General features: G+C 46.8%; 1 protein-coding gene across 4 annotated transcripts in view; it reads right to left on the reverse strand.

Moving 5' to 3' along the window:
- The window catches only part of Emilin2 (elastin microfibril interfacer 2), a 59,385-nt gene that overhangs the window by 15,054 nt on the left and 32,069 nt on the right, over nucleotides 1-12,262 (reverse strand). For all 4 annotated transcript variants that reach the window (NM_001357336.1, NM_001357337.1, NM_001357338.1 and 1 more), the window contains exon 4: nucleotides 6,149-8,062. In NM_001357336.1, the coding sequence (NP_001344265.1) occupies nucleotides 6,149-8,062 (1,914 nt within the window). The remainder of the gene's footprint in view (nucleotides 1-6,148; nucleotides 8,063-12,262) is intronic.

A 12,262-nucleotide genomic window follows, 5' to 3' on the forward strand; every position in this document is an offset into this window, starting at 1 on the left:
CTTGACCTGTCATCAAGCTGTACCTTAGGCCCAGTCCCCTCCTCCGGGCTGGTTCTAATTATGGGAGGAGGGACTCGCCGTGTCTCCCAATATGACAGTGTGTTACCCTTCAAAGGCTGGTTTGCTGTGACCAACAGAATGAATGAGGCAGAAGTGATTCCAAGCTACCTTGCCCCCGCCTGTCTGGACCACAGCTTTGCTTTCCATCTGTGGGCCGGTTGCCAGCTGTACCTAAGAGTGGCAGGATGTGAGGAAGCCCACGAGGACACATGTGGAGCAGGGCGACATGGAGGCTCACCACAACTCCAGGACCGTGGCCTACATGAACCTGATCCTTCCTCCAAACACAAAACACAGCTAAGAGGGTGACTCAGGCTGAGTACACAAGACAGCAGCAGAGCCTAGTTACCCTGCACAAGCCCTTGACCCAGGAATGACGGAAAATAACTACCATGGAGATTGGGGTAGGAGATTGCGCGGCAAAATATAACTCCTGTTCACACCAAAGTCTTCCCCCAAATGCCCCCTCTTCCTGCCTTTGAGTTCCACCCACTCCTCATTTATCCATTCACATTTCTTCTAGAAGTTTCTCTCATTCTCTCACCCCACTGCTCACCCTGCCATTTCTCTCAACTATGCTCAGTTATTACTTTCTTCAGCCTGAAGGCTCAGCCCTGTGCCTTTTCCCTTTGAGAAGCCCTGTGGGGATCCTAGTGAGGGGAACAGCCAGTTCTTGTGGCCCCTTTTGTTTGGCTCTCCGCCAGACTTTTGTATTCACATTTGCTACATACTAAGCCCCCATTTACTATGTCCAGGGGTGCACAGAGAGCTTGTGAGTCCACAGGCCCTTTGTACTGTAATACCTGCTCCTTCCTTGACTACAGACTGCATTGCCCCTCACAGATCTGAGGATGCTTTCTGAGGAGAGATGGCACGTGTGATCTCTGCACCCCTCAGAGAGTCTCACGTGCGGTTACAGTCGGTGCTTAGCAAATACTCTGTTGTCTTTTAACTGGTTGACATGTGACTTCAACCTTAGCTACAGGGTCACTCCAGATCCCAGGTCTCCTGGGCCTGTTGGCGCTGGAAGTCAGAGGACACCACTCACTTATTTTTGGCTCCTCTCCATCACAAGTTCTCCCAAGCCCACATGATCTGCACTCACAGCATGACCCCCAAACTGAAGGATGATACATGGAAACCGATTTGTCTCCAGACCTACCCGTCTCCAACTCCGCATAGACGAGCCTCAGAATGGACACAGATTCCCACGCTGTCCAGCACTGCCAATTAACTGGAAATATCTGGCTGTACCTATTATTGTAGAACCCAGTCCAGACAGCATTTTGACCACAAGGGACAATTACCCTCTGAACACATGGGACTCATGACCTTAACTCTACATTCCAGAGATACAGGGGCTGGGAGATCTGAGGTGGAGACTGTGACTGTGTACTACAGATAGCTAAGCCTGGGCACAGTGGCCAGTTCACAGCCGTGCTTGGCCCTGGTGACACTTTATCTATGAAATGAGCACCATGCTCTAGGACAAAGCCCAGAGCACAGCTGCCTGACTGCCATGAATTCTCCCCACACCTCATGAGGTTCCAGGATCTGGACGTGGCCTTCCCTCCCCATAGCTGTTCCTCAGTGAGAGCCTAGTCAGGAAGGCTCCGTTGTGTGGCACCAGCCCAGTGTCACCCTGGTAGAAAAGATGATAGGCCTGCAAGGGAGGATAAGAGAAGAGAGAGTAAGGAGAGGGGAGATTGGGAAGAGAGAGTAAGGAGGGGAGATTCTACTTGCTCATAGAAGTCTGCATTCAACTCCGGGAGACACAAAATGCTGAATGCCAGTGTGACAACACAACGTCCCTTGTATGCTCTCCCCTCCCACCCCAGATCTCCCTACCAGCTCTGGAACTCAGTATATATTTCCCTCTTGAAAATGCTGCCACCCATGTGGGGCTGTCTGTGGGCTTATAAGGTAGCAGCCCTCAAGGGCTTGGACCATGCTGTTACACAGAAGGTGTTCTATAAACATGACTGCCGCTGGCTGATTTTATGTCAACTTCACACAAGCTGAAGTTATCTGGGAGGAAAGGATCTCAATGAAGAAAACGCCTTGGCAGTTTACAGCAAGCCCACAGCCCACATCAACCTAAATGGAGAGAAACTCAAAGCAATTCCACTAAAGTCGGTAACATGACAAGGTTGGCCACTCTTTCCGTGCCTATTCACTATAGATCTTGAATTCTTAACCGAGCAATAAGACTTAGAAAGAGCAATAAGCAATAAGGAGGAGATCAAGGGGATACAAACTGGAAAGTAAGAAGTCAAAATATCTTTACTTGCAGAGGATATGATAGTATATGTAAGCTGCACCAAAAATCCCACCAGAGAATCCTACAGCTGATAAACATTTTCAGCAAAGTAGCTAAATACAAGATTAGTTCACTCAAATTGCTAGCCCGCCTACACCCAAATGACAAGCAGACTGAGAAATCAGAGAAACAACACCTTTCACAATAACCTCAAATAATATGAAGTCTCTTGGGGTAACTCTAACCAAGCAAGTGAAAGACCTGTATGATAGAATTTTTTTAAGAGTCTGAGGAAAGAAACTGAAGAAGGTAACAGAAGATGGAAAGATCTTCCCTTGCTCATAGATTGGTAGGATTAACATAGTAAAAATGGACATTTTACTAAAAGCAATCTACAGAGTCAATGCAATTCCTGTCAACACCATTCTTCACAGACCTTGAAAGGACAATTCTCGACTTCATAGGAAATGCAAAATACTCAGGATTGCTAAAACAATCCTAACACTAAAAGAACTGCTAGAGGTACCGTCACCCATGGTCTCAGGTTATTCTACAAAGCTATAATATCAGAAACAGCACAGCACTGGCATGAAAATAGACACATTGATCAATGGAATTGAAAACTCAGACATAAACCCACATACCTGTGGACACCTTATTTTTTATTAAGAGGCCAGAAGTACATATTGTAAAGAGAGACAGCATCTTCAGTAAATGGTGCTGTTCAAACTGGGTGTCATACCTGTTGAAGTTTTAGCTTTATCGTCTGTTGTGATGCTGAGTGTAGGGCCCCAAGACCTAGCGTCTGCACGTAACCCGTGGGACCTCACCCCTAAGTTAACTCTTATTGGTGAATAAAGATGCCGACAGCCAATAGCTAGGAAGAAGAGACATGGGGTGGGGTTGTGGCTTCAAGGCTTGGAGAAAGAAGACCACAAGGAGGGAAGGAAGGAGGAGAAGCAAGGAATAGAAGAACATGCAGGAGAGAAGAAGGAGAGCCACCATGAAAGCTGAGCCATGAGGGCTGGCCAATTGGAGCTAAGAGCAGTCTAGATAAAATACAGTAATAACTTGGGATACCGATAGGGAGGTAGGTGGGCAGCTGCCCAGCATAAGCCAAAGTAAAAATAGAAAGGCTGTGTGTGTCTTTCACCTGAGAACAGAGATGGTCTGAGGTGGGGAAGAAGCCCCAGGCTGAGATTTTTAACACTTATAACACACCTACCCATCCCCCTGGAGGCCACCAGGATAACAAATCCTCTAAAACAACTGAGCGAAGCTCACATGACCCCAGAGACTGAAGCAGCAATCACAGCGCCTGCACAAAACCCCATTCCAAGTGGATCAAAGACCACAACATAAAGCTGAACCGGAGAGGAGAGAAAGTGGGGAGGGGGTAGCCTTGAACCCACTGGCACGTGAACTCTAATTTCTGAACAGAACACCATTAGCACAGGCACCAAGACCAATGATGAGAGCGTGGGACCTCGTGAGACTGACAAGCTTCTGCCAGACAATGGACACCATCACTTGGACAAAGCAGCAGCAGCCTACAGAATGGGAAAAGTTTTTTTTTTAACCCACTCTACATCTGACAGAGGACTAATATTCAAAATATATAAAGGACTCAAGAAACTGGATATCCAAAAGCCAAGTAAGCCACGTGGGCAGAGGTGGGTCCATCAAATCCCAGCAGAGCTCATATGAACTCAGAGGATCTACACGGGTCTGCACCATGTCCCCTACATATAAACCATAGCTTTCCGTTTACCGCCTTGGCAGGACTCCTGAATGTGTGAATGCCTGAATGAGTGGGCCTCTTGATTCTTGTACCTTCTCTTGGCTTCTTTCATTTTTCTGTCCGTTTGCCTTGTTCAAATTTGATATGATGGTTTTTAATTTTATCTTATTTTATGTTGTTATGAGTTTGTTGTTATCTCTTAGAAACCTGGTTTTTGGTTTTTTTTGTTTTTGTTTTGTTTTTCCCTAATGAGACACAGAAAAGGAATGGATCCAGACAGGGGTGTGGGGAACTGGGATGAGTAAGGAGAAGGGAAACTATTCAGATTATACAATGTGAGACAAGAATCTATGTTTAGTAAAAAGGGAGGGAATGCCTCCCTAAGATTGGGTTGTAGGCAGGCCTGTAACCACTTTTTAAATTAGTTATGGGGGAAGGGCCCAGCCCATTGGATGGGGCTATCCTTGGGCTGGTGGTCCTGGGTCAGCCTTAAGCAAGCAGGCTGAGCACAGCACCCCTCCATGGCCTCTGCATCAGCTCCTGCCCAGGCTCCTGCCCTGCCTGGCTTCCTGTCCTGACCCCCATCAGTGATGATGTGGAAGTGTAAGCCAAATAAACCCTGTCCTCCCCACATTGCTTTGGTCGTGGTGGTTGATCATAGCAATGGTAACACCAGCTAGGACAACTTCCCCTCTGGCCTCCAATTAGAAAGGCCTACCTGTTACTGAGACCGTGGAAGGGTGAAGATCAGAGGAAAGTGCTTTAGCCTTCAAGGATTATGTGTTTGGTTTAAAGTAAAACTAATATGTGAAATCTATCACTCAGTCACTCAACAAATGTTTGCTGGTTGGCTGTGCTGCAGTAGGCTTTTAGCACTACAGCTGAGCTTCCTATGTCTCAACAGTTACTGCCCCCAAACTGCCTTTGGCTGCTCTCCTGTCTGTATCTATGCACGTACTATGGTGTCACCCTATGTGCCATGGCCAAACTGGATTTTTGGAAATGGAAATGATTGTGACAAACACCATAACAACACAATCAAAATGTGACGCTGGAAGAGAAGTAGGTTGGCGTGGAGGGGGTTCTCCCAGCACATGCAGGGGCAACACTGCCTGAGTCTCTATCCCAAACTCTGCCCATCCCCCATCCCCAGCAAGTAGCATAGAGCAATTCCTTGCTCCGTTTGTGGTAAATTAGTTTTGCCTTTTCTGTTTTCAATGTATTGTAAACTGACAATTTTATAAGGCACAGGTCATGCGCTTGGATGCTGCCATGAAGTCATATTGTCTTAGGAGTTCCTTGTGTGTGTGTATATGCATGTGCCTGCATGCATATGTGCACATTCCTATATGTGTGTGCACACATGTGTACATGTGTGTATGAGAGTGTGTGCACATGTATATGGACATGTGTATGTCGTGTACCTGTATGTGTATGTGTACAAGTGTGTGCAAGTGTGCAAGCGAATGTGTGCATATGTCTGCATGTGTGTGCAGGTGAGTATGTGCATGCAAGTGTGTGCACATGTATACATACACATATGTGTGTGTGTGTATGTGTGTGCCTGAGTGCCAATGTGTGCATGTGAGTGTGTGCATATATGTGCATGTAAGTATATGTACATCTGTGCATGTGTGTGCATGTGTGTGTATGTGTGTGCATGTGTGTGAACATGTATGTGTGCATACCTGTGTGTATGCATGTGAGTGTGTATATGTGTGTGCTTGTGAGTGTATACATTTCTTTTGAGACAGGATCTCATGTAACCTATGTTGACCTTGAAGCCCTGAACTTCTAATCCTCCACCTTCACCTCTGAAGCTCTAAGCATGAGGCATACCTCCCTTGAGCTGGTGCCGGGAACTGAACTTGAGCCTCCTGCACGTTAGGCAAGCACTCTACCAGCTGAGCTACATCCGCAGCCTGCTCTGTGTCCTCATTGTTGGCTTATTGCTATCACTGATCTATGAATCGGACTTGTGGAAGCACTGATACAGTTTAGTTAATTCCCAAACCATCTAGAATCACAATTCTGCTGCATGCTGCAAATATCTACAACAGAATAAGGCTGTCAATCAATCTACTTACTTGCTGATGGCTGAAACTTGACCAGATCTTGCAAGTCGGTAGAAATCTGGAAAACATGGCTATAGAATTGCTGCACAGAATTCTTGAGGCCAGAGATGTCTCTGGAGTGCGATTTGAGCGTCCCGTTCATCTGCCGGATGCAGTTCCACAAGCTGCCCACATGCTTACCGAGCCCCTCCTTGATCCTCTGCAGACTCCCTGAGATGGTATCCAGCCTTCTGCATGTCTGCTCCAGCTGGAACACCCTGCCCTCGATCGCAGACACCCCACTCTGAACCCCGTGAGCACTCTCCTTACACGTGTCTAGCTCAGCCAACATTTGGTTCTGCAGCTTCTGCCAGCGCTCCTCCAGCTGACCACAGCATGGAGCCGCGGGGGTCCCAGGAGACGGGACAGTCCCCACTGTCCTCTCTTGCTCCCCTGTCTTAGTAAACCCACTTGCTTCCATGCTGTCACCTGTTCGGCTGTCGCTCACTCCGTTCTGCAAGTAAGTCCCCGTACATTCGGAGTGATTCAGTTGAGAATGGAGGGCATTGACGTCCTCTTGGAGTTTCTGGATGCTGTGACTCGTTTCTTGGAACTGCCTGTGCATCGTATCATTGAGGGATTCTAAAAGGCTCAGGCTGACATGCGTGAGGTCCTCTACACTAGGCAAAGCTCCATCTATCCCGTGGGGCAAGCTCTGCAGGCAGAAGTCCTCAACCACTTGAACTTTGTCCTTCAGGCGGCTCAACTCCATTAGGACCTGCTCATTCTCTGCCCCTGGCTGCTCTGGCAAGGCTGGGCCCATGGGTGTCAACTCCACGTCTGAGCTGTTAGCCGCTTGCAGAACAATTCCCAGACGGTCTTCCAGGGAGTGGATCTTCTCATTCAGAAGCTTCCTCAAGTCATCCACTTCGCCGTTGATGGTCCCCCGCAGGGTCTCCTCAATGTAAAAGCAATGCTCCTCTGCGTTCTTCTCCGTCACATTGATCCTTGCGTCGAGCTCGGTCCATCTCGCATCAAAGTCTGCGTCTGGCTCTGGAACGGAGAGGCGGTCGAACTCATTGTCCAGCCGTCCATTCAGCATCCTGGTGGCCTCGGCAACTCTCTCGATTTTCTGGTCTAGCGCCTTGATCTGTGGGCCGAAATCGCTGCTCTTTTGACCATTGCAACAGCTTGGTTGGGCTACAGGATCCTGCAGCTGGGCTCGCAGGTCAGCAATGTCTTTTTTCAGGCTCGCCTCCTTCTCCCCGATCAGCTCTATCACTCCGAGGTAGCTGCTGCCGTAGTCATCACACTGCTGCTGGAGCCCCACCAGCTTGTACTCGCACGTATTCTTCAGGTCAGCCAGCTTCCGGTCCATGCCTTCCATGAGCTCCTCCCTCAGGGCATCGATCTTGCTATCCACATAGGCTTGGTACAGCTCATTGGTTGTCATGGTGACCGTGGGACCCTGAGCCGCCTCCTGCAGCTGCTTGAGCTGTCCTTCATAGCCCTTCACCTTCCCGTCCAGCTCTTCTAGCTTGTCACTCTTGGTCTTCAGTGTGTCTTTGACCTCAGCCAACTCAGACTTGATGTCCTTCATACCAGATTCCTTGCTGCTGGGGATTCCGGGAAGCTGGCTCGGCTCTGCGTCCCCCGCAAGGGGGCTGTCAGGCGTTGGCTGTGGGTGCAGGGGACCGAGCCAGGAGTCTGGCTCTTTTCTGCCATCATCTTGAATGGTGTGTTTGAGGTTCTCCTTCAGGCCTACCACGGTGGACTGGAGATCCAGCACCATCCTGGTGAGTCGGACGACCTTCTCCTCCAGCACCTGGACTTTGGATTGCTGAAGTTCCGGAGGGCCTTGCTTTGCATCTGCAACCTGACCTGGTTCCACTGCATTTGTTGGGGACAACGTTTTCTTAGGCTGAGAAACTTGGCTTGGATCTGTATCTGAAAGAAAGAAAAGAGTTGGACATGGATGACAAGTTCCTACCTTAAACCAATTTCTATAAGGTGCCTGCAGAAGACACTGAAGCCATCCATGGAAGCCCCACTGCAAGAAGTTCTATGGGAGAAAATGAGTTTTGGGGGTCACGCAGACCTCAGTGCTGTTCTGGTTCAGCTATTTACTGCCTGTACACAAGTTAACTAGCTTCTGTAAGCTACACGGCCCTCCTCCACAAAGATGGGCACCCTTGCCTGGGTTGTTCCGAGTGTGCACGTGACACAAGATAATCGGTGATGTCCTTTACCCTGACAGCATTTTATCATATCACGTCATGTCATATCACATCATGTCATATGATATCATGTGTTATCACATCATATATCATATCATATATCACACCATATCAATGTCATATCACATCATACATATATCACATCACATTATATCATGTCATATCATATCATATGTCATATCACATCATATCATATCACATCTTCTCACATCATATCGTCTACTGTATCACAGAAACACATCATTCCCAGTGACCTCTAGATGTCCCACTGACTGACTGCTGGCTATAAAATGCCACAAAGCACTTTAGAGAGATCAAACTTCTGAGCAATGAAATCCATACATATAATTGTCATCAAAATACCTCCAGAAATGTTCTTATTATGCCAAGAGTCTTGTTTGGCCTTGTTATGAAGACGGCAGATGCTAACCGGGCATAGTGGTGCACACCTTTAATCCCAGCACCCGGGAGGCAGAGGCAGGCGGATTTCTGAGTTTGAGGCCAGCCTGGTCTACAAAGTGAGTTCCAGGACAGCTAGGGCTACACAGAGAAACCCTGTCTCGAAAAACAACAAAACAAAAGAAGACGGCAGATGCTAACTGCAAAGGCGATGTCTAAAATCCCAGGTTCAATCCCAGTGCAAGAAAAGGTGGAGGGTGTGAAAAAGAGATAGAAGCATTTAAACATGTGATTTCTTTTTTTTTTCTTTTTTTTTTCCATTTTTTATTAGGTATTTAGCTCATTTACATTTACAATGCTATACCAAAAGTCCCCCATACCCACCCACCCCCACTCCCCTACCCGCCCACTCCCCCTTTTTGGCCCTGGCGTTCCCCTGTACTGGGGCATATAAAGTTTGCGTGTCCAATGGGCCTTTCTTTCCAGTGATGGCCAACTAGGCCATCTTTTGATACATATGCAGCTAGAGTCAAGAGCTCCGGGGTACTGGTTAGTTCATAATGTTGACCCACCTATAGGGTTGCAGATCCCTTTAGCTCCTTGGGTACTTTCTCTAGCTCCTCCATTGGGAGCCCTGTGATCCATCCAATAGCTGACTGTGAGCATCCACTTCTGTGTTTGCTAGGCCCTGGCGTAGTCTCACAAGATACAGCTACATCTGGGCCCTTTCAGCAAAATCTTGCTAGTAATGTGATTTCTAATAATCTTATTTCAAGAAAAAGAACTCAGGGAAACAATCCAAAAGACAGACAGATAATAATCCCAGTAATGAGTGGAATTACATCGATAGAGATAAAGCACTGAATTAAACAAGGAAGAAGATACAGAAACTAAAGCGACTGAGTAAAGAGTAAGAAACAAAGCCGCCACGCCCTGAAGGGCAGTGGAGTGGAGGGTGGAGCTCTGGACGAGGCTCCCTTGGCAAGCCTGGCAATCAGAGGAAATGCAATGGAGATGCAAAGCCAAGCACCACAGTCACGGTCACTTACAGTGCACGTGGGCCACGAATCGAGAATGCCACCGGCATCTTATCTTGACTCTCACACAAGACTGTAACAGCAAGCAGCTTTTCTTTGTAAAGTGCACTTACCAGGAAAATAAGACCCAGAACCAAATAGCCAAACTCCTAAGCAGGTACAGTATAAAGAACATAGTGAAATTTTTATTCTATCTTAAAATACTTGAAAAAGTGGCCGGGCAGTGGTGGCACACACCTTTAATCCTTGTACCAGGGAGGCAGAGGCAGGTGGATCTGTGAGTTTTGAGGCCAGCCTGGTCTACAAAGCAAGTTCTAAGACAGTCAGGACTACAGAGAAACCCTGTCTCAAACAAACAAACAAAACAAAACTAAGCAAAACAAAACAAAGTAATCAAAGATAATTAAAATGTTATTTTGAACAAAGACCGGGGATGGCGGCTGCAGGGACTACTGGGTATGGTGGTGCACACTTTTAATCAAGAGGCAGAAGCAGGCAGATCTCTGTGAGTTCTAAGCCAACATGGTCTACATAGTGAGTTCCAGGACGGCCAAAGGATACATAGTGAGACCTATCTCAAACCCTTCCCCTACCAAAAAAATAAAAACTATAATAATGATAAATTTATCTGCAACTCAAGTGACCAAAACCTGTGGGTTGTACTTCTTGCACTTTCTAAAGCCAGTGAATGAATGATATCGCAGAAAGCAAAAAGCAAGCATTTGCTCTCAAGACAGAGCCTCACTGTGTAAACCACACCTTCCATGTATTGGGATAGTAAATGTGCTTCGCCTTCTGATGAAAGGCGAAAATAATCACTCTTCCCAAAGACCAAGACTTTGTCTTCTTGGACAAAGACCAGCCCTATAGCATATAAAAACTGGAATGAAGCGACTTAGATTTGGTAACAGCAGTGTGTCAAAACCCACAGGAAAATTGAGCAATGTCTTAAAAATTCTGAGGAAAAAAATATGTGCCCTGTAAATACACACACACACACACACACACACACACACACACACACATACACACTACATACATACATACATACATACATACATACATACATACATACATACCAAAAGCTCATCTCCTACATAATCTTTTTCTGACTGTACTAGGGGGGCTGGGACATAGAGAGAGCTCAATGGTAGAGTGTTTGCCTTGTAAGCACAAGGCCCTGGGTTTTAGTTCCAAAACCTCATGAGCCAGGCCTGGTGGCTCATCCCTGTGAACACTTGGGAGACAGACAGAGGAAGTTCAAGGTTATTTCTAGCTACATAGCCTGTGGTTAGCCTGGGCTACGGGAGACCTTATCTCCAAGGGAAAAAAGAAAGAGCAGCAGTCGCAGGCTGCACTCAAGCCAGACAAAAGAATGAACTGAGGAAACAGCTCCAACTAAGAGAGAAGGTTTACACCCCAGGGTGATAGGTGGAGGGTGACTGGTTATGGGTGCCTGAGGGGACTCTGGAGGAATCTCTTCAAGCAAATGCTGTGCTGTGTCTGCACAAGGGGCCATGAAGATAACCAGAGACAAGTTTAGATTCAAATAGGGATAAAAGCATTAAACACCAATCAAAGGAAAAACATACAATTATGTTTTGGAATTCCTAGTGCACTCCAGGGCTTGGCTATAGAGTCTCCGTAGCTACCACATTGTATAGAACAAATACCCATCGTGCATAGAAGCTGGAAAACACTGTTGTGCAATGGGCAAAGAGAATTTATATCTTCACTGTTCACAATGAGAAGACAGCAGACAGAGGCAAAGCCCGAGACTCAGCTAGTACTCAGCTAGTAGTGAGCTGAAAGCGTGGCTCAAGGGTAGAGCATCTGTCTACTGTGAACAAGGCCCTGGGTTCAATTCCCAGCCCAAGAGGCAGAAAGTGGAAAGAATCATCCATGCTTTTCCCACTGTTCCTCATTAAACTGATTGATTTGTGAAGCTGCATATATAAAATATGAAAAAATAAGATAAAATAAACCCTGAATCTAAAACTATTCTGGGATTCAACAGGCCCCTACTTCACGTCTCCTACAGAGTATCTGTCACAATGTCTTGCCATAACATCCCAATGCTTATCTTAGATGGGTCAGTAACTGGGTTTTCCTCCTGTGAGACTTATTCCAAATATCAAGCTTGCCAGATAAAGAAGATCAAATAGGGCAAGCATTTTTGAGATAGGGTCCTTAAACTCATAGTCTGTCTCTCTGAACTCTGCCTCCTGCATGCTGACATTAATGACATAAAGATACCACAGTAGGCTTCACTTTCAAATTCTCCTACCACAGTATTGGTATTCAGCTATGAATAAAGGGCTAAAGAGATGGCTTAGAGGTTAGGAACATTTGCTGTTCTTCCAGTGAAGACCTGAGTTCAGTTCCCGGCTCCCAAATAGGGTAGTTCACAATAATTCACAACCAAGGGACCAACCAACCAGATGCCCTCTTCTGGGCTCTGTAGGAACTGCAAA

The sequence above is a fragment of the Mus musculus genome, chromosome 17 (genome assembly GCF_000001635.26).
Source record: "Mus musculus strain C57BL/6J chromosome 17, GRCm38.p6 C57BL/6J".
NCBI classification, from domain to species: domain Eukaryota; kingdom Metazoa; phylum Chordata; class Mammalia; order Rodentia; family Muridae; genus Mus; species Mus musculus.